Source organism: Fusarium poae, chromosome 2 (genome assembly GCF_019609905.1).
Source record: "Fusarium poae strain DAOMC 252244 chromosome 2, whole genome shotgun sequence".
NCBI classification, from domain to species: domain Eukaryota; kingdom Fungi; phylum Ascomycota; class Sordariomycetes; order Hypocreales; family Nectriaceae; genus Fusarium; species Fusarium poae.
The window spans coordinates 1,582,943-1,605,505 of record NC_058400.1 but is presented as its reverse complement, the minus strand read 5'-3'; the positions used below and the strand labels follow the sequence as shown (position 1 = coordinate 1,605,505).

At 47.7% G+C, this 22,563-nt stretch overlaps 5 protein-coding genes and 2 non-coding genes across 7 annotated transcripts; 4 read left to right on the top strand and 3 right to left on the bottom strand.

The window, feature by feature from the left end:
• The first annotated feature begins 27 nt into the window (after positions 1-27).
• FPOAC1_004471 lies at positions 28-110 on the top strand. Its single transcript has one exon. It is a non-coding gene; the product is annotated as a tRNA-His (tRNA).
• A 1,660-nt stretch (positions 111-1,770) lies between these two features.
• Positions 1,771-1,852, bottom strand: FPOAC1_004470. The gene has a single exon. It is a non-coding gene; the product is annotated as a tRNA-His (tRNA).
• A 295-nt stretch (positions 1,853-2,147) lies between these two features.
• Positions 2,148-2,933, bottom strand: FPOAC1_004469 (uncharacterized protein; the record flags this gene model as incomplete). The annotated part of the gene is made up of 1 exon (XM_044849017.1): positions 2,148-2,933. The coding sequence occupies one exon, from the start codon at positions 2,931-2,933 to the stop codon at positions 2,148-2,150; it is 786 nt and encodes a 261-aa protein (XP_044707727.1).
• A 1,844-nt stretch (positions 2,934-4,777) lies between these two features.
• Positions 4,778-9,628, top strand: FPOAC1_004468 (uncharacterized protein; the record flags this gene model as incomplete). Its single annotated transcript, XM_044849016.1, has 1 exon — positions 4,778-9,628. One exon carries the CDS (start codon positions 4,778-4,780, stop codon positions 9,626-9,628), a length of 4,851 nt encoding a protein of 1,616 aa, XP_044707726.1.
• A 280-nt stretch (positions 9,629-9,908) lies between these two features.
• Positions 9,909-12,430, bottom strand: FPOAC1_004467 (uncharacterized protein; the record flags this gene model as incomplete). Its single annotated transcript, XM_044849015.1, has 2 exons — positions 9,909-11,558; positions 11,606-12,430. 2 exons carry the CDS (start codon positions 12,428-12,430, stop codon positions 9,909-9,911), a joined length of 2,475 nt encoding a protein of 824 aa, XP_044707725.1.
• A 693-nt stretch (positions 12,431-13,123) lies between these two features.
• Positions 13,124-18,510, top strand: FPOAC1_004466 (uncharacterized protein; the record flags this gene model as incomplete). Its single annotated transcript, XM_044849014.1, has 3 exons — positions 13,124-14,666; positions 14,755-16,961; positions 17,017-18,510. 3 exons carry the CDS (start codon positions 13,124-13,126, stop codon positions 18,508-18,510), a joined length of 5,244 nt encoding a protein of 1,747 aa, XP_044707724.1.
• A 584-nt stretch (positions 18,511-19,094) lies between these two features.
• On the top strand, positions 19,095-20,222 carry FPOAC1_004465 (uncharacterized protein; the record flags this gene model as incomplete). Its single annotated transcript, XM_044849013.1, has 3 exons — positions 19,095-19,317; positions 19,364-19,727; positions 19,784-20,222. 3 exons carry the CDS (start codon positions 19,095-19,097, stop codon positions 20,220-20,222), a joined length of 1,026 nt encoding a protein of 341 aa, XP_044707723.1.
• Positions 20,223-22,563: the final 2,341 nt, after the last annotated feature.

Here is a 22,563-nt window from a genome sequence, read left to right as displayed (position 1 = left end):
TTTGCTTGACCCATGTCAGTAATAAAAGCCGTCATCGTATAGGGGTCAGTACATCAGTTTGTGGCTTTTCCGAAGCACTGAAAACGCAAGTTCGAGTCTTGCTGACGGCAAACAACTTAATCTTTTGTTATTTTTGCTGCGAGTTGTAGATAGTTTGAGAGTGTTGATTTTTGGTGGTGATTTTGAGTGCTGACAGACAGGACCCCTCCATGAGAAAGCTAACGTATGGCGGGGTGAGCAGCTGCATCAGTGCACAATGAAAGCACCTGGCTCTCCTATCTTTTCTTCTTTACCAAAATTCAAGCAAAGTGCTTAGTTACTAAGTTGGTAAGTTAACGGGCAACGAAGGTTGACTTGTAACGGATAGAAACTCAATTGCACCTTAACTATCTTATTCACGACGACCCATGATGACCGGTGGGAAACGATGAAACGTTTGCATCACTTACACTGTCTTCCTAAGCTGTCCGGCTTTGAAAATATATATGTTCTCATCCCAAACATTTGTTTGAATCAGATCCACGCCGCTATATCTGGTTTTTGCCTCCATCACTGTGGACTTACTGATAGCTTCTTTTGTCAGTAAACTTCAATGGGAGCAAGGTCACGCCGTTTAACGCCGACTGCATTCAGGGCGGGTATTATGGAACTATTCTTAGAGTTGTGATCAACTTTGTCATGTAGGTCTGGAATCTTGCCTTGTTTAGGCATCGACAGGATTCTAACAACGCTTATCTTCCGCGTGAGGATCAATCACAAGACAAATTACACCCAGCTCTTTGAGCGGGAAAAGACACAAGAATTCCACGGCCGTACGCCAAAGACGAAGAGATCTGGCAGTCCATGGCATCTGATCCCAGACTTTGTCTGTCGCATTACGAGCCAGTGCATTACTGCCATTCTGGCGCTTAGAGTGAGAGGAAGAATTGACAGCCTTAACGGCCTTCTCGGGAGCCTTTGGGAGTATCGAGATACTGAGAACCATTCACCATGGCAAACGATCATAACACGCAAGGGCCCCTCTATAGAATGCGTTTCCGTCTGGCGCCCCGTCTGGCGCTTTTGCTTCAGCTCCGTGTCAGCCACCAGCCAGTCATCGCCAAGAGAACCAACACAGCAACTCCGGCATGTCCCAAGTCAAGCAACGAGGGCAGGAAAGCCGGGCACGAAGTTATTGAACATTCTTACCAACAGTCATTCTTGATGCTACTCTTTCTGAACAAGGGGCGCTAATAAGTCATACAATGCGTTATGCTATGCGCAATCAATGTTCTTCTACACATCATGATTGTATTGCTTCTTCACTTACATGTAAAATGGGATGGAGTTTGCAATGAGCGACGCAATTGCGTTCGAGGCAACGAGGTTCGCTCCAGGAACCTGGTTCTTCCAGCCATGGACCTTTGAGGTGATGTGCAGAGGTACAGCTATAATGTAATTATTGTTATATTATTTCTAATCGCTCAGATACCGACGAGTCACATGGGAAGGGTATCATGACTGCCCGTCAATCGCTCGAGGTATCAACGACGATCCCTATCGCCGTGATGTCTAATATTATTGTTAGCAGTCCAACTTCATATAAGCGGGAGCCGCATAATAAGAGATCTTTCTGTCGTCCAATTGTCCAGAGCCTTTTTGTCAATCAGTTGTTCAGAGTCAGCACGTCAATTTTCCCACACCATGACAAAAAAAATACCAAAATGATAAAGGCATATTCTAAACTCTACAAAAATAGAGATTCCAATTGAACATCAAAAGTTAATGTTTTGCCGTCAGCAAGACTCGAACTTGCGTTTTCAGTGCTTCGAAGAGCCACAAACTGATGTACTGACCCCTATACGATGACGGCTTGTTATTGGTGATTGACAGCGGAATTATCACAAAACATATACCCTAGTCATGGCGGACCCACTACCCTGTAGTCAAGAGCCTATTCATTCACTTCCTTTTCTTCTCAACTTCACAATCACAAGACAGAATCGGTTTGGCATATTAATTGTTTTTATTATTAGAAAATTCATTTTGCTTCTTACCTAATCAAAGCTCCCCGTCTGTAGTATCCATTCTAGAACCCATTCTTCTATCATGAAATGCTGACCTGCAGCAGTATCTTGTCAAATACACCCACCCATTCATTGCATGACTCAAATCCAAGGTGCAGGCCAGTGGCCTCGGTTTCCAGCATCGTCCCAAACGACCTCAAGTTCCTGAACTGTAAGGCCTTTCACCAAAGACATCTTTTCTTCATGATCTCTCATGATTTCGTCGACGAACGTCCAACTTGCGTTAAACAATGTTCGTTGCGTCGCAAGTGTTTTGCGCATCTGGATAGTCAACGCTTCACCAGTTTCGATAGGGCTTCTAGCCTTACATTCCCACTCGTTCAGCACACGCTCACACTGTGAGCCGTGAAACGCATCGTGAACATCCCTACGCATTTGAATATCGTCAAGGAGGTTGGACAGTTGAGCCTCTAGGGTGACAATGAGACGACCTACATATACGAGATTGTCGACAGCCTCGGCGAGGTGTGGTGAAATTGTCTCCATATGCGGCATACCTGTCGGGAAGAGATCGTCAATTACATCTGTAACCTTGATCCAGCTCTCAGGCTCGTCCTGAGGAGGAGGAAGGCTCCAGATGGAACTGGTGGTTGTCTTCCAGATGTTTCGCGATCGAGGACGGGTCTGGACATAGCGTTGAAGTTCGGTGACGTAGTTGCATGCGTGGACTTCAGGACACCACTCCATTTTGGAAGTCTTCATACAGCAACCATGATCATCGCACTGAAGCCAAGGACGAGCAAGGTGCTCGTTGGCACAGGTGCAAGAGGTTGTCTCTGCAAAGGGATCTGTGTAGATAGTGTTTCCGCTGGAGATGACGGGGCGCATGTCGCAGCGCATTGTGTGAGTTATGACTCGGTAGCACATGATGGCGATTTTGTGTGTAATTCTGTTTTGGTTGATAACTTAGCTTTCGCTGATGATTTCGTTGTGTCTGTAATGTCGAAAAGTTGGATCAAGCTTCATGCTGCATTTCTGGAGGCATGGCTGCGAGTAAGATATATACTTGATACAAAGGTCTTAGTTGGAATCACATCTGAATGGTGTTCTGATAGTTCTTTGTCTATGTATTTAGGACAAGATATCTGTCGGTGAATTTTGAGTGAACAACAGAGGTGCAGACAAAGGTCGGACATGTTGTTCACTGGTCTCATGGGCCCAACATTCAACAAAGGTGTCCCTTATACTGAGCCTGTGGTTGGTCTCAAGTTATTTGACTATACAACAGTTATCATGTTCTCGATATGTTTGCCATAATCTTTATAATGTCTATTCTGTTCGCTACTCTCTTTAGTCAATGGCCAGGCAACATTGGGAGCAGCAACAAAGAAAGCCACGGAACAATCATGAAGAACAACGGCGTTGTAGAACAATTAACAGCCCTGTAGAACCAAAGGCTTGATGAATTGCTCGATAGGTTTCGTCTATTATCCTGTGATAGTATATCTGCCTTGTAGAGTATGCTCCGACTAATACAGAGAACGGTTCCCCATTTGGGACACGGGAACCGGTGGCGGTAGTAAGTTTAAGCACCCACCGATACGGTAAATACGGAAATGCCAGTCGCATCTCGACACGATATGGGTATATAAATCATATGAGCCGGGCGGTATTGTAATTCGTTGTGACACGCAATGTGTATTGAGGCTGTGCAAATCTTGAGGTTATCTTACCGACAGCTTGGCAATACCACGGTTAGATAGGTATGCACACAGCATTTACCAATTCCAAAGACGTCGAAACGCCAAGGGTATGGACGCGACGCTACAGGGATTGGCACGCTGGGCTGACGCTGTCATCGGCATGATTTTTAGCCCGATTCCCGACATCAAATTCGTTTGATAATATCTGTAGTTGGTCTATCATGCGATTAAATTCTCATTGGACGGTAAACTGCTGGTTTGGTGATTTCTCCGGGAGTGACATTCTTGGTCATTACTCCGTATGCATATGAAAAAGGAAGTATCATAGATATTTGATCAGGAGGCGGCTCTAAACTTATATGCGGGTCCCGTACGTATGGTACAGCCGAGGGAGACCCAAGGATGGGGAAATAAAGTCCGATACTCCGCTTCAGCTTCACAAGACATTTGATGATGTGAGATATGGGAACGTGTTTTCATCGCATTCGGCCATGTTACAATTATCGTACTCCGTATTCCTCGTAAACTCTATTGAACGGTTACATGATAGGCTAATTTGACGTGTCGTTGCAATTAAGATCCCGCCACAAGCATTAGATCTAAGCCCAGCAGGGGTTATTCGGATGTCTCAACGCCTCCCTTCCCCTAACGCATCGCCTAATGCACCAAATTCGTTCAAGGAAAAGGCAGAGTTCCTTAGTTAGCAGCGCAGCTGGATGATGGTCAAGTTGACGAGGCATAATAGAATAAGCACGCGTAGACCCTGACAACTTCTGCACTTGAACGATGCACAATAAATGAGACCAACCTTCCCTTCTCAAAGTCCCGGCCGTACTTATCAAAACAAAGCCAAAACTTCAACTCCACTGTTCCTTCCACTAACCAAGCACTCCCTGTGGGCCCTAGTACTGAACCGAGCCACTCCAAGCATTACTTCGCCTACTCCATCATCCTTAAAACTTCTTTCTTACAACCAAACCAGCATCTCACATGTTACTTTAATATCTCTATTAATCGATACCCCTCCTTCGTGCACTCGTGGCCTCTGCCACTCTGCATTGAATCACCATGGCCTTCATCAAGCAGGTCGGGACCCTCATGGGGAAGAACTTCCGCATTCTTCTCTGGCGTCACTTGGCATTATGTATTTGGATGGCCTTCATTTTACCAGTCTTTCTGGCCGCCTTGTTTAGTTTTACAAAAAACCTCCTCGTCCCTCCCGCTAAGTTCGGGATTGGCAATGTCGCTCCCTTGATGCCTCTCGACGAGGCAATTTCAAAAGCAACAAACAATGGCCGTGAGAAACTGGTCCTTGTCAACAACGGCAACAACGATACAGACGTCAACCGCGTATTCGACACCGTGAAATCCAAGTTCGAGGATGCTGCTAAATCTGCTGAAGTCGAATTTGAGGTTGTATTCGTCGATAATCAGGACGAATTGACCAACAACTGCCCCAGCAACCTGAGAGGTGTTTCGAGATGTTTTGGTGCTATTGTCATGGAGTCATCCTCGACAGGTATCTGGAACTACACCATTCGTGCCGACGGAGCTTTCGAATATGCCCCTGCAAAGTTCCGCGTAGACAAGCCCAATGACCAACAAATCTACATCATCCCGCTTCAACATGCCGTTGACCAAGCAATTTCCCGTCTCAACAACTCGGACAGCACAACCTTGGACGACATTTCCGAGTACCCTTACACCAGTTTGACACCGGAAGAGCGCGACAGAGAGATTCGACGACGGTTCCAAAAGGCGATCAAGGGCTGGATGGGTGTGGCCTTTTTGGGCACTGTTGTTTGGGTCACCTACCATCTCACTGGTTTCGTCGCTACAGAGCGTGAGAGTGGAATGTCTACTCTGATCGATGCCATGATGCCAGTTCGGAAACCCTGGCTTGCTATGGTCGCAAGAATCATTGCCCACCACCTTTCATTCTCTCTCATTTACCTTCCGGCTTGGGTTATTGGCTCTATAATTGTTCGCGGAGGTGTTTTCGCCAAGACCAGTATGGCTATCGTTATTGTCTTTCACGTCATCACAGGTCTCGCCTTTTCTTCTGTATCTATGCTATTTGCATCGATCTTCAAAAAGGCACAGCTCAGTGGTAATACTGCCATCTTGGTAGTTGCAATTATTGGCATTGTGTCACAGGTCCTGACTCAACCTGGAACGGTTCCTGTTGCTGTGTTGTCATTGTTATTCACTCCTTCTGCGTTCGTTTTCTTCATCGCCGACATGGCTCGTTTTGAAGAGCAAGAGAGGCCGACAAATCTTTTTGAAAGGGCTCCAAATAGCCCTTCGGCCATTCCAGGAATCGTCCTCTGGGTGTTTATAATCATCCAGATCTTTGCTTACCCGTTGATTGGAGCCTTTATTGAACATGCCCTGTTTAGCAACGACACCCCAGGCCGCAAGATTCTTTTGAACCAGTCCGACGTTGATCGATTGGGTAGCAACGCTGTTCAGCTGCGACGGTTCTCCAAGACGTACAACCCCAATTTCTTTTCGAGACTTTTCCGCCGGGGCGCCAACAAGAAACAGCCTGTTCATGCTGTCAACGGACTAGACCTTAACATTGGCCAAGGCCAGGTCGTTGCTCTCCTCGGAGCCAACGGTAGTGGAAAGAGCACGACGCTTGATGCCATTTCAGGCATGAACAAGTTGACTAGTGGATCGATCGAAATAGATGGCCGCGGCGGTCTTGGAATTGCCCCCCAGAAGAATGTGATTTGGGACGACTTGACGGTAGAAGAACACATTCGTATTTTCAACCACCTCAAGGCACCCAACGCGAGAGCCGACGCCCAACAAATCGAAGAACTCATCAGATCCATTGACCTCTACCCGAAACGAAAGGCCTTTGCCAAGGCACTATCAGGCGGTCAAAAACGAAAGCTTCAACTTGGACTTATGTTGACCGGAGGCAGTGCTGTATGCTGTGTTGACGAAGTCAGCAGTGGCATTGATCCCCTATCCAGACGGAAACTTTGGGATATCATTTTGGCCGAACGTGGCAGGCGTACCATGATCTTGACGACTCACTTTCTCGACGAAGCCGATCTTCTTGCCGACCACATCGCCATCCTGTCCAAGGGTACTCTACGCGCCGAAGGCTCTTCCGTGGAGCTAAAGGATAAAATGGGTGGTGGATATCGAGTTCATGTTCCGAAAGACATCGGTGTCCGTGAAACACCTGATGTCGACGGAGTCGTGAAGAAAGATGCCTTTGATCTCATTACATACACTGCTCCATCGTCACAACTTGCTGCTGTTGTCATCAAGAATCTTGAGGCTGCTGGTGTCAGCGAGTATCGGTTCTCGGGGCCAACCATTGAAGATGTTTTCTTAGAGGTCGCTGAAGAAATCAAAGATGAAGAGGCTTTCCGTAACAACAACCAAGCTTTATCTCCACCCTCAACAGAGAAAATGTCATCAAAGGAGAACAGCATCGAGAAGCCGGGATTGGAGCTTACAAACGGACAACGCATCGGATATGTGAAGCAGGCCAAGATCCTCTTCCGCAAACGTTTAACGATTCTCAAGCGAAACCGAATTTTGTACTTGTTCGCCCTTCTTCTTCCTATATTTGCCGCCGGGTTAACATCAATCTTTGTCATGAACGAGGCCACACCCAGTTGTCAACCGGCAGATCAAGCCTCTCGAACCACTTCCAGGCAAGACATTTTCAGCCAAAAAGGCGTTGAGGACCAAATATACTTCCTGGCAGGGCCGACTGAGAAGTTCACAGCGTCTCTAGACACGGTCGGTCAGATTGGGTCTATGTTCGGATCTGGATCTTCAAGCTTCAAAGGTCCTGGAATCATTACGGTTGATTCTTTCCAGGCCTTCAAGGACAGGATCGAAAGCGATCGGAGGAGAATCACCACTGGCTTTTGGCTTGGTGACGATGTGCAAGGTCCTACTTTCGCCTGGGTCGCGAATCTCTTCATCTCGAGTCCCATCCAAGCACAGCAGATTTTGGATGTATTATTGACCAATACGACAATCTCTACAGCATGGAGTAACCTGGAGATCCCTATCAGCCCCTCTACAGGTGACTCGCTCCAGATGATTGTGTACATGTCGATTGCGCTTTCAGTCTACCCAGCCTTTTTCGCCCTGTACCCAAGCAATGAGCGACGAAGGAATGTTCGTGGTCTTCAATATTCAAACGGTGTCCGGCCATTCCCGCTCTGGGTCGCATACCTTTTGTTCGACCTTCTCATAGTTTTGCTTGCCACCAGTATTGGAACAGCAATTTGGGCTGGTGTGTCAGACATTTGGTTTCACCTAGGATACGTTTTTCTCATCCTGTTTCTCTACGGAATAGCCGCGACACTTTTCGCATACATTATTTCACTGTTCACCTCAACACAGCTGGGGACTTTTGCCTGGTCTGCAGCGAGCCAGACCCTTACTTTTGTCGTGTACATCATCGCATACATGTCTGTGTTGACATACACGCCAGTGACCAAAGTCGACAGCAGCTTGCGGCTTGTTACGTTTCTCATTTCTGCGTTTGCGCCTATCGGCTCGGCATTGAAGGCCCTCTTTATTTCGACGAACCTCTTCTCTACAGCCTGTGATGACACTGAGCTGACAACCAACCCCAGTGGCATTCTTTACTATGGTGGACCTATTCTTTACCTTATCCTTCAATCGATTATCTTCTTTGGCCTCTTGATTTGGCTTGATACAGGATCAGCCGGAGCCTCGATCAGAGGTCTCCTTCACGGAAAAAAGAAAGATACCGTATCAGACGAGGAACAAATCGACGAAGATATCATCAGCGAGCGCAACAAGGTCACCCAGAACTCAGAGAATGAGCACGGCCTTCGAGTTATGAATCTCACGAAGACCTTCCGGGACAATACGGCCGTGGACAACGTCACTTTCGGCATTAGACGCGGCGAAGTGTTTGCACTTCTTGGACCCAACGGTGCTGGAAAATCGACGACAATTTCCCTTATCCGCGGTGACATAAAGCCTGACCGAAACGGCGGTGATGTGTTGGTGGAGGATATCTCTATTAGCAAGAACCTTGCTGCTTCTCGTGCTAACCTGGGCGTGTGCCCTCAATTTGATGCTATGGATCAAATGACAGTGCGCGAGCACCTCGAATTTTATGCCAAGGTCAGAGGCATTGAGGAAGTAGAACACAACGTCAGGGCAGTTATGCAAGCAGTGGGACTCGAATCTTTTGCCACCCGAATGGCGCATGCTTTATCGGGAGGAAACAAACGAAAGCTGAGTCTCGGTATTGCCTTGATGGGCAACCCTACAGTTGTGCTGCTTGACGAGCCTTCTTCTGGCCTAGACGCAGCTTCCAAGCGTGTCATGTGGAAGACTCTGGAGGCTACAGTCCCTGGAAGATCAATTCTTCTTACAACCCACAGCATGGAAGAGGCTGATGCACTTGCTGGCAGGGCTGGTATCCTCGCACGAAGAATGCTTGCCCTCGGAACGCCAGATAATCTACGACATCGATTTGGAGATGCTCTACACATTCATTTGGTCTCGAGCACTGCTCCACGAACAAGTGACGAAGAGATGGCCCGAATCATGAACTGGATTCGCACGACTTTGCCATCTGCCGATGTTGATGAGAAGACATATCACGGCCAAATACGCTTTTCGGTCCGCGCCGGCCAAGTCCTTGCAGCAACATCGGGTCGCAGGGAAGAAGAGGTCACAAGAAAAGATGAGGATCTCAGCCAGAGCGCCATTGGGCATTTGGTTGTGTTACTTGAAGAAAACAAGGATCAACTAGGTGTTGGTCATTACAGTGTTAGTCCAACGACATTGGATCAAGTCTTCCTCAGTATTGTCGGACAACACAACGTCAAAGAAGAAAATTCCGAAGAAAAGACGGTCAGTCTTTGGAAGAAGATATGGATGTTTGGGAGATCATAGGTGTATCCCTCTATTGTCCTATTTTTGGGCATGATGGCGTTCTTGCATCTCGAATGGGCCGTGGATGCTTTTCTCCGTTGGAGACATGCATTGGTTGATTGAATAGTATTATTCGTTCACATCAGTTAGGTATTGTTAAATAAAGAATATGACTATGACCAAACTCTTGCGCTTTATATCTAATAGTACCCATTGAGAGCATGCAAAGTGAGCAGAACATTGTGACTACCAAGACACACTGCCATGCATACTCTAATAAACGCCCGTTCCCGTACATAGCCTACTCCACGAGGAAACCTCCGCCCATATCATCATCATCGTCAGCCATGTCAAACTCTTCGGTAACGTCACTAGGCGCATCCTCAATCTCTTGATCAAGCTGTGCCTCCTTTGCTGCTTTATCGTCAGCCGCCTTTCGTTCATCAGCATCTACTCCGCTCCAAATTTGTTCTCTGATACGCAGAGCCATCAAAAACTTCCTCCATGCTTTTAGGGCGCGATGTCGTCTGCGCTCATCTTCTACTTCTTGCTCCAAGTCGCCCAGACTGTCAATTATAGTTCGTACACCCTCTTCATGCTCCTTTGCAACAATCACACCTGTAAGAACAGCTGTTCCGTGGCGTCCTTTGAAGGAAAAGCCTGTGAGGGCGGGTGCGTAGTCTACACCTGCTAGGAATGCTGCTCGGCCTGCATGTTCGTGGATGATGTGGGCGCCTCCTGCGGGGACCATGCTTGGGACGTAGACGTCGATATTACCGAACTTGTTCTTTGGGACGATGCCGTTGCGGACTGGTGGTGGTTCGTACAGCTCAGTTTGGTCTTCGGTGTAGATGGGTGTTCCTGCATCTCCTTGATCATCTTCCTCGTGGTCATCGTCCAGCGGATTCTTTGGCTTGGCTTTCTTCGGTAGCCATTTGACGGGTATCTCGAACGGTTTCACTTCTCTACCCATTCTGTACCACTTATCTGCCGTTCTCGCTATTCGAACATCCCTTCTCCGGTAAATTTTCTCTAGCGGTCCTCGACTACCCGCGGCGACGGTTCCAGATGGTGTAGCATTCGGAATAAGAACCTCGTTACGCCTTAGATGTCGTTCTAGAGCGAACACGGGGTGGTCTTTAAAATCTTGTACGTTTCGCGGCATTGGCTCTCTCGCTTCGATACCAACGAGTTCGTTATCCTCGATTTGGTCAAGATCGGTTCGTCGTCGTCGGGCATAGAGTTTCATGACTCGCTTCCACCACGCGTCTCCGTCTTCAGCGACTGTTTCAATTCTTGCTCGTCGTGTCTTTGCCGTGTAGGCTTTTGCATACCGCCTTGTGACGTCCCTTGCAGTACCGTCTGCATCAAACGCTACTACATAAGACAAAAAGTTCTCTTTATCGGTTATGGGCGGTTCTAAAGCCCTGGGCTTCCAAAACGTGTGCGTGACTACTGCGTCTACCGGCTGCCATTTTTGATGTCCAACATCCAAAACCTCGACCCAGTATACTGGATATGCTGACTCTTTTATTCGTTTCCGAGTTTCAAAGACAGGTTGAGGTTTCGGAGGTGATATTGTTGGTGTGAAGTTATATGCTGTTGCGTTTGGATGGCCCAGCCTTCGACGTGCCGATGAACCGCTAGATGGTGAACCATACCCAGCAGTAGCCATCTCTTGGTACTTAGCCAATGCAGCCTTTACTTGTTCATTCTTCTCGGCCTTTGTTAAGCCCTTCTTTGGCTTTTGCTTTGGTTTTGGCATCGTCGGAGCTGAATTCGTACATGCCAAAGGTTGCAGCGAGCAAACAAGTCGTGCTTGTACGCCTACGCCACGTAATAAGGCACAGTATAGTTGCGCCCCGACATCTCTAGAGCCTTGGAGCTTTTTCGCTGCTTCGCGGAAATCATCACGATCCACGCAGCTTTCCATATCATCAGGTGGCTCATACTGCATAATAGTTAGTAAATAAATGATGCGAAAGCGGCTGTACACACATCGTCTAACTGTTTATGATCTTCCGCCCAAAGTGCTCGTCGAAGACCCCGTTCTGTAACTTCATATTTCGTCTTCCACACATCTTCAGCTTGTTTGAGACCAGTTTTCAAACTTTCCGTTCGTCCAAACTGTGGGAGATGTGAGCCAGGAGTAAGATATGTGACAGTCTTGTCAGTTAAATGCGGTCGCAAATAATCCTGTACTCTGCCATCGTTACACCAGTGATTGCGACGTGCAGCTTGAGCTAATAAACATAGGAGATGCGTTTTGTGGACGTCGATGCGGATTTTGCGCTCTTCCTTGGTTATTGGTTTGCGCCGTTCCGCTGCCTTTTTTGCTTGCACTGTAGATGATTGTTGAGCTGTCAGGTTGAGTTCCAGGGCTTGTGGTGCCTCGGGTTTTGAGCTCAAGTCTTGAAGAGGTGCAGTGAAGTCGACGTCCTCGAACATGATGTCTTCGTCGTCAGATTCGTCATCGGACTCCAATTCCATGGTTTGCATGGTTGGTAGCGGTGGGACGACATCTTGAAACTCGATATCCTCATCTTCATCGTCATCTTCTTCAACTGTAGCTTGAGGTGCTTTGCTTGGCCCAGACTCATTTGGTGCTGGTTCAGGTTCCTTCACTGCCTGTGCAACTGGTTTCTTTGGTGTAGCGCGACGTCGTTTTAAAGGTCTCTCTGGTGATGACGGAGCTCTTGGATTCACGCCAGCTTCTGCGAGCATGTCCTGGTAGATCTCTCCACCAGTTGGTTCTGCTGCTGCAGCAGCTGCAGCACCCCTTCGGGCGCTTGACCTTGTCGCAGGACGTTTGCGACCTACCATTATAGTAGCATATTCGTGATTGAATTATTAGAGATGTTTTGGTGAAGTAGCGCGCAATTTGTCGCAATCGCAAACTTGACTTGGCGTGAGTGACTGCCTGCTAGAACCGGTTGCGTCATGGGTGCCGCGCTGTAGATCGCGAGGTCACGTGAGAGTAATTACCCAGGTATAGCATCCCCGGGCTGTTTCCACAATGTGACTTTAAGTGCCATTTATTTCGTCGCCTTATTAATCTTGGTTCTTTCTTCAAGTCCTCATCGTCGAAATACAGTCGAAGCTGCTCTGAAAATTACATCGATAATGAAAAATAGTCACCAAAAACCTCAAAGCTAGAAAGTAGTTCCAGTGCAAATCCGAGTTATCGAAGAGCCCACATTCGATAGCTTGTGTACGGACGACTGGGTCCTAGTCGCCAAGATGCTGCAAAGCTTGATCAACTATGCTCCGGCTGACTGTTGTCCTCATGCATGCCAATGAATCGCTCTCATGCGTGCTTACAATGATAATCCTCCACTTTACTCTGGTCGCTGTGCAGATAGGGCTGCAAGGATCTGCGCCCCCCTGGGCTGTTTTCGAGAGTCAACATGAATGCGCACATTGTCATATCCTGATAACTAGGCTGGACATTTTGGAAGCTCATATTTTCTGATCAAGGTCGAACATATCTTTAGCTATACCGCCAAGATAAACAAGATGTCCGACTCAAACTATGCCTTGGATGAGGCTTCTGGAGACGAGAACATTCCTGCTCAAACCCATATCGGGAAAGGACGTTACGAAACGCCTTTGTGGTTCGATGACCATATTCAGACCAAAGAGGAGCTTCTGAAAATCGAACCCAGAATCATGGCTGTTGCCAACACAGGGGACGAAAACGACCAGTCATCGGGGAACCCTGTGGACCGGAGCGGAAGCAACTCTGGGGAAAGCTGTTTTCTTATCAAGCAGGAGATTCTAGATGATCTCTTAGACAGCATAGCATCCCTTCATTTAGCCGATCCACGGCATCTGCCTCCAGGCCGACAATGCACCATCGCGCTGCACACACCGATTCGGCGTGGCTTTCAATTTTTGGATGAGTTAGTCTTGCAGGCCGCCAAAGAAATGGGCTGCTCGCTGGTATCATTCAGTCCCTATGAGCTTCATGATCTTGCTCTTGACTTCTGCCATCAGGAAATATCCTTGGAAGGCAAGCCTTCTTTCCATGCCACCGAAGATAGTGATGACTGGTTAGTCGACATCAAGATATCTGAGCGACACTTGGCACGCTTCTTCGGCTTCAAGACAGAAAGAAAAGCCAAGGATACTGATACGGAAAATGGTCTAGAAGCTATCAATGCCTTGATCGACGCTGTAGAAGCAAAAACCGAAAGACTTGACCGGCAGAGTTCTGACCGAGATTTGGATCTCAAACAAGTACCAATAAAGCTGTCTCAACAAGAGAAGCCTCGGGCGACACTCGTATACTTGCGCGATTACACCACTCTAAGTTCCGAAGTATGCCGTAGGCTCGCTTGCCGACTGAGAGATACAATTCTCAAGCGCAGGCTGGCTGGTGAGAAGATCACCCTCATTATCGGCCTCGCACACCCAGAGTCACACGAAGACTTGGAATACAGTGGCCAAGAGATCCTATCGGGGAAGATTGAATGTGACTGCGACATTTGCGATTGCATTGGGAAAGCGTGCCAGTGCCATCGAAGTTGTGCGGTATGTTTGACCCGCACCAAGCTCGATGCGACTGGACTGCTATCACAATCGATTATGCCTCTCAATGTGCCAAAAGGTTGGAAAGATTTAAGAGTGTCAGATTGGAGAGGCTCGCGGACTGCTGCACGGATTCGTATGCTGAAGCGGACGCTGCATCGACACCTTGCACACCTCGATTCCTCTCCACCCCTTCTTCTGGATGCTGACCATAGCCTCTCCTCCATCCTGTCTGAGAAATCTCTGGATATATTTGCATTCGAATCGTCCAGCGAATGGGATGAGATCTTTGAAGCTATGGTCCCGCGTATCGTAGGGAGGTGTCTAAGAAAGCGATACGTTAACCTTGCCCATATTGAATCAATACTACATCGATTAGCAACTGAGACACGAGGAATCAACGACAAGGACAACATTACGATATCGCCCGAGGAGCAAGCTAGAAAGTCCTGGCAACTGGAATTGAGCATGATAGGACGAGGCTGTGTCGAATGGGAGAGTGTCCTTCTTACCAATGTGATCAACCCAGGTAAGTATAGCGTATACGTTCTTATAGTTTGATCTGGACCGACCAGCTATAAGGGATCGGTGAACTTGACAACTAACAGTGCTTCTAGCCTCACTCGAAACCACCTTGAATGATGTAGTGATGGATCAAAGTGTCGTGACAAAAATTACGACTCTCGTCAAACTGTCTAAACTAAAGCCAAATGCCTCCTCTGACGCGCTTCTTGCTCAAATGCGCATCACTGGTGCATTGCTTTATGGTCCTCCAGGAACCGGCAAAACTCATCTTGCGCGTGCAGTTGCAAGAAGCTCCGGGACAAAGTACTTGATGATGGTGGATGCTGCTACTATCCTTCAAAAATGGCAGGGTCAATCCGAAAAGGCAATCGCTGCGATCTTCTCTCTTGCGCGGAAGCTATTTCCATGTATAATCTTCCTCGATGAGGTAGATGCTCTCTTCTACAAACGAACCGGGGAAGATAGGAGTTGGGAACGAGCAAACACCACTCAATTCCTCCAGTCAATGGATGGTTTGCTGAAGCAAGAGAATATGCCATTCCTACTCGCGGCTACCAACCGGCCAATGGATCTTGATAGTGCCTTTCTGCGTCGACTTCCACACAAGGTTTCGTTCGATATGCCAGATCAACACTCGCGAGCTCTGATCCTAAGGTTGTTTCTAAAGGAAGACGATCTCGATAGTGTGGACATTGATGCTCTTGCAACCAGGACTGCGGGCTTCTCCGGATCAGATCTCAAGAGTTTGTGCGGACAAGCTGCGCTTGAATGGGCTTCAGAGCAAAGCCTAGATCTGGAAGAGAGAGGCAAAAACCCAAAGATCCTTCTGAACGATGGACACTTCCATCGTGCACTTAGCAGCACTCGTCCCACCGTGACACAAAATGATATCTTTCAGATGAACATGTTTAAGCAATGCTATAATGCGACGATGTCAGTCTTACCCCCAACAGAGGCAACACCGGAAACCAACAAACATGAGCTCTCTACTACGACCAAAGAACAAGAACGAGACTTTCGTGTACTAGACTCTCATCATGTGAAACCCACAGGAGATGAGAAACAGCAACCTCCAGTAAAAGCAGACGAAAATGCAGACACTACTCTAGCAAAGGATGACTCGAATTCAATCCAGAAAGCCATTGACACCAGGCCTCTCAGCAACGTCAGCGACCAGATCATACCCATCACCAACCCCCCAGAGGATTGCTTGCTAAAGGACCACCTGTATTACAAGTACACATCTTTGCCCTCCGCCACCTCGATCCGTCTGCTCAAAGTGCTGATGATCCCAGATGATGGAAAAACACACCTGAGAGACCCGATCAACTGTTCTTTAATCACGGTAGACCTCGATAATAATCCTGACTACTTCGCTTTGTCTTATACTTGGAGCGATCCGCGAACTCTGTACACTAACCAGGCCGACATGATGTCCCGGGCGGCTTGGGCAGCACCAGCTTTCGAGGTACAATGCGATGGCGAGACTGTTTCAGTAGCCACCAACCTTTATACGGCGTTGATTGCGATCAGGGCGAATCTCAGCGACGGAACGTACGCTCAAAAACTGGGTGAACAGTACAAGGCACAGGATGCGACATTCTTCTTCATTTGGATCGATGCACTTTGCATACAACAGGAGAATTTACAAGAGAAGAGCAGTCAGATACCTCTTATGGGTCGAATCTATAGCCAAGCACGATGTACCCTTTTGTGGCTTGGCGGAAGCGAGCCTATGATCAGTCAGGGGTGGGCTGCCACACAGGAAAGACTCGGGCGAATCGTTGACATGCAAGGTACCTCAAAAGACACCAGATCAGAGAGGGTTCAGAACGATAGTCTACTAGAAATAGACGATGCTGCGTCGTACGCTGCATTTGGGGTGGAACCATTGACAGTGCACGAGATATTTGGGTGGTATCTCCTGATGAGCCGCTCTTGGTTCAAGAGAATCTGGGTCATGCAGGAGTGGATATCATGCCGGCATGTTGTGTTAATTTGCGGCGAGATTCTGATCGATCCCTCCAGTTTCGTGTTCAGAGTAGCCGACTTTCAGTCCCGTGGGTGGATTGATCAAATGCAGCACATGATAATTGGAAACCGTTGGGGACCAGCAGAGAAATACATCGGCTTAGTCGCTGGGAAGCTAGAATTGTTTGCACCAGTCCGCGACTATGAAGAAGTACCATGGATTTATCGAGCTGAACTTGACTACGATATTCACGATGATCTGGATGAAGCACTTCTGTCGGCTCATCTTTTGAGATTGCTTGTGTACGACAGAGAGACACGACCAATTGTATGGAAGCTCAAGTATCATTTATTGTGTCGAATAGGACTGATTAGCTTCTTAGTCTTGGTTTGTCGGTCGCTCAGCCTTCGCAATGACCGTTGCAGAATTCAGGGGGCTTTGCTCGTTTGATCCGCGCGATAAAGTCTACGCCTTACATAACCTCTTCCGCGACCATAACGGAGATGCCATATTCCCCCCTCCGGACTATACCAAGCCAGTGCGGGAGGTATACGTCGATGCAGCCAAAGTCATGGCTCGAGATGTGGGTGTACGCATTCTCTGCCTCTGTGAAAGGCGTGACGAAAATCCGGACAATCTTCCATCCTGGGTTCCCGATTTGCGGTTGAATGGGGACCAGATCCTCCAGTCAGAGTTGGACTCTTACGACGCTGCGGCCGGTCTAGATGGTAAACCCGTGGTTATAATGCAGGGCGATATCTTGCGTGTAAGCGGAAAACGAGTTGACAGGATCTCTAAACATTGTCGATATTACGAGTATAATCCGTCAATGGATCACGAGGAGTTTTTCAAATACTCAGAACTGGGCCGAGTGCAGTACGCAGAGATTTGGAGGGTTCTGGAATGCATCCCCGAAGTATCCTCGATCCTGAACCCACCATGGCGCCTTGAGAACCGAAGCGGCTCAAGCGAACCAGTTCAAGGTGAATCTAAAACCCCACGACTCGTCGAAAAGCCCGACTCTGAACCCATGACAACTTTGCAAAATAGGTTTGAGGTGCTTTGGCGCACGCTGCAGAAAGATAAGATGTATGACTATCACCCACTACCAGGCCGCTTTGGAAAAGATCTCGAGGCCCTCATGGACTTGGACTTGGACACCTACTATAGATCAATCTTTACAAAGGAGCATGGCGACCTCATGCGCCGGCTCGGGAAGGAAATCCGCGATGCCGAAAGCCAGGAAAACAAGGCGGGCCCTGGTTGCAATGACACAGCATCTGGGAATCATGTCCTTTGTGAAGTTTGCCGTATAAAAGACATGGCGCGGAAAATGGACGGGTTCACGGAATCACTACGACAGTCCACGAATCCATCAGAGGTCCTCAATAAAGACCAAGCTGCCACTACCAAACTTTTCGAAGCGTACACAGCAGTCTCAAAATTGCTTGGTAATCTACCACCAAACGCGCCGGTGCATCAGCCTCCCTACTGGCAGCAGCACGAAGATCTCTGGCAAGCAGTACTGGAAGCATTCGACAGACAAGACTTCGCTGCGATTTATAATTCGGTGCAAAATCTCCTACGGCTTGATGTGTGGAGCTCTGCTCAATTGAAGGAGCGGCAGAAAAGTACAGATTTACCACACGGAAAGTTGAATATATTTGCTACAGAGAGAGGTCGACTGGGATCCACAGGAGGATTAATTGAGTCTGGAGATGAGATTTGGGCATTACATGGATTGTACACGCCTGTCGCGCTGCGCAGAGTTGGCGAGGGCAGATACCAAATGGTTGCATGCGTCTACGTCCACGGTATCATGCATGGTGAGGCCGTATCTTCTGGAGATGGATCTACTGAAATTTTAATACAATAGATACTAGGCAAGTAACAAGAGGTTATATTGCGAGGCTATGAGAGTACTGACGAAAAACATCCCCTCTATTTCAGATTATAGTTTTCTCTTTCCATATGATTGTGTTGTCTTGTTTCGTATCTGTTCTTTTGTCTTATCAATCGCTATTGTCGGAATCTCGAATCCCGATCAGTAATTCGGAAAAGTCAACGGGACTTCAAGGCCGGTTTAAGTTTGGCATTGACTAAGAGTCCCGGTTGACAGCTTACTCACCACCTTTAGTGTCACAACTTACAAGGTTGTATCGTCAGCAAGCCACCCTATTGTTCACTAATCCGACAACATCACCTTGTCCGAACCAATCATCTTGGACCGGACTGCACGACATGTCTGTCATTGTGAAATACTCAACCGGGGTTTTTACAGTGCCGACTGGAAATATGTGCTTTGTCATGATAGCTTCAAGGATAGCAGAGGCTTCAGTTTGACAGTTAGTTACGTGCTGAATATAAAATGGCATCACCGACTCTTTGGAGAGTAGTGCCATCACAAAGAATACTCTACCAATACTATCCATCAACTCCTAAATCTATATTCAACCCATCATGTCTGATAAGTCCATCGTCTTGGTAACTGGCGCCAATGGCTACATCGCCGGCAGTGTCGTTGAGGCCTTTCTCAAAGCAGGATATGCTGTTCGGGGAACAGTCCGCTCTAAAGCCTCTGGAGATCCTCTTGTAAAGGCTCTTTCTTCATACGGAAGCGACCTTGAGATTGTCGAAGTACCGGACATTGTTGCTCCCGGAGCTTTCGATGCCGCTGTCAAGGGTATGTCGCCAGTCTCATCCATAAAAACAGCTTCTTACGAGTCCAGGCGTACATGCGATCCTTCATCTAGCTTCCGCCGTGAGTCTGAGCTTCACAGACCCTGATCCAGTCCTAGACGTTGCCATCAAAGGCACTCAGAGCGTCCTGGAGTCTGCTCTCACCGAACCGTCAATCAAGTCAGTTGTCTTGATGTCGTCTATCGCTGCCATAACTGGTTCTGCCATCCCACCTTCAAACCGAGTCACAGAAGCCGACTGGAATGATGCTGCTTTGGATGCTGTCAAGAAACTCGGAAAAGAGTCGCCCGGTCCATTGATCTACGTTGCGAGTAAAGTGGCTAGCGAACGAGCCTTTTGGAAGTTTCGCGACGAAAAGAAGCCTTCTTTCACAATGGCTGCTCTTAACCCTACGTAAGCTTAAATGCACAAGTTACCTCGTGTTGATGTAACTAACAAAGAGTATATAGTTTTGTCATGGGACCACAGCCAGCCCTCGACTCAATCTCCAAGATTGGTGGCACGACTGCTTTCATCTGGCAGGTGCTCTCAGGCCAGGATATCCCGGAACCATTGGTCCCGAACCCTACCTATGTGGATGTTCGCGATGTCGCCCGAGTTGCAGTGTTCAGTGTCGACCATGCTGAAAAGACCAACGGAGAGCGGTTCTTACTGACAGCCGGCATGGTACCCCCTCAAGCTGCTGCGGATGTCCTCCGCAAGGCTTATCCTGACAGGCAGGATATTATCAAGGTTGGACAGCCTGGCGAGGGATACTATCCCGGTTATGCGTTTCCCAAGGAAAAGATCCTTGACGCTTCCAAGACTGTCAAGTTGACGGGGCAGGACTTTTACCCAGTTGAGAAGTCAATTGTCGACACGGCCAAGTCTTTGGAGAAGTTTTTGTAGTCTTATATGGATGTGCGCTTTTGCCTTCATAGTGTCATAACAGCGCCGCTTTGTCTGCAGATGTATTTACTGAGATCGATGTAGGACAGACACTGGCACACTACTGGACTAATTGTAGTTATCTCATTGAACCATACTTGGACACCATGCATTAAGACGTGATCAACTTGTGAACTATATAAGGTGAAGTATAATGTCAGGCATCTCTTGCTCTTGCTCATACCATCACTGTCTGTTGTCTTGTAGCAGAAGACGAAGAACGTTCCCCTGAGAACTGTCTTTGTCGTGGACCTGCAGCTTCCACAAAAGGTCTTGCAGTATTTGAGTGGATTCGTGATTAAAGACTAAGTTTTTAATTTGATCTATTTGTTGTTTCTTGAAGCCTTTGTAGCCTTATTTCGTGTTCTAGACAGGGTTGCTGCTGAGGAATTAGGCTTTCGTGTAAACTTAGTAAAAAGGAAGCTTTTTAATTGTATCAACGCAGAACAGCAGCTTTCCCGTGAATCCAGAGGAATTGTAAGTCTTTTGTTTTAGGCGACCATGTCTTTAAAAGCCGGGTGCTGCTAAATCATCTAGCTACGATAAATCACTATGATGTAGACAAGATATTTTAAGGATGCTAACCTTTCTACTACCTACTATGCGATTCCATGCGAACTTAAAGCTAATACTCCAAGTTTAAAAGTTGTAGAGTTGCATGAGTGATGAAAGTCAAAAGGCACGTCGTCCCCATATAAAGAGCCAAAGGCTCCCATGTTCGTACTCAAACAAACCTGCACTTTACCTCTACAAGCCAAACTCCCAACTACCCACTTCAATCTTTTGCTACGTTTACCGATTGTTCTACAGAGCCACCAGACGATTACTCACGCAAGAGATTCAAGCAAGAAAGATATTATCTTTACACAACCAACGCCACCAACACTACTAAAACCACCAAGAAAACACCACCTATCTTCAGCCATGGATTACGCCTTCGATGTCCTTACGGTCTTGACAACTGTGACTTCGTTTCGCAGAAGAGGACCTAAGAGATTTCCTTGGATATTTCGATACACGCCAGTGGCTCCCGCACCCGAGGGTTGCAGCTATGCCTACGCTTGCTGGTATTACCTGACAAACAGGCAATGTTTTAACCAGTGCCTGGGCATAATGTTCCGGTTATTTTATGCAGCGGGACGGTGTACATGTGGTCGTTCATCATCAAGGTCGGCCTTACGTATCTTGTGCGATTTGATTTTGCCATTCAGCGGGCAGACACAATGGCTAATTGTTCTCTCTGGTTCGTACCTGGCCAGTGGTTTGTTGACAGCTCGGGACGCTGTTAATGAAAAGACTCTCCAAAAGCTCGAATAACAGCCCTTGAATCCTGGATCAATATTAAGCTTAACTGCCGCCCCCTGTTGTATTGTCTGACTGTCTTCCTGATCGATCGACCCTCGCCCACGGTACTCCAAAGCTATTATAGTGATATCTCTTGCGGTCGAAGAGGCACCTGCTGCCTATGGACCAACTATCAAGCTTTCTAATCATGTTATTCCTCGTCAAGATGCTTCTCCAGCGCCCAGACCTGTCACCTGTACTATTGTATCAGCCGGTATTCGGTTTTTCTAGTCCATCGGACATTCGGTCTACTGGGTAGCAGAAAAGTTGGTCTCCTGGAGCTTAGGGCACAAAAATAAACAACCTAAGAGCTATAGTCTAAAGAGCATAAGTTGACCTACTAATTTCGTCCCCTATGTTTCCAGCGGCCTATTCTTCTGACACCCTGAGGCCGGTCATCAAGGACGGAGCTCTTACCTCCTCTGCTCTCGCATGTCCTTCTATTTTCCTGACCCATCGGACATCCAGTCATCACAGACGGAGCTATCACAGAAAGAGCTGCTACTGGCAGGTCTAACACCTCCCCTGTCGTATTATCTGGTAGTCAGTCTTGCTTGTTGCTCTGCCTCTTCCTCGACCCTCTTCAAACATCCAGATCCTTTGAGCTGGGACTCCCACGCCATGTACATTGACCTCATCGCGGCTATTCGCGAAGCCTCTCAAGGTAAAGACACGACACCCCCTTATTGTATCATACGGTCTTTGGTCTTTCTGATCCATCAGAAATCTAGACATCAGAGACCGAGTCATCACAGACAGACAAGTTTCAACCCTCCTGTTCTACCAGATCAAGTCATTTCGGATTGAGGCCTTACCGGCATCAGCACCTGATGCTGGTCATCTGCGGTTGGTTGTCTGACTAGTGAATACCTAATCCCAGGCCCCTCTATCATGTTAGCTTCGACTGTCTATCATGCATCAAGTCATCACGAACAGAGTCCTTATTCTGCCGTCCCAG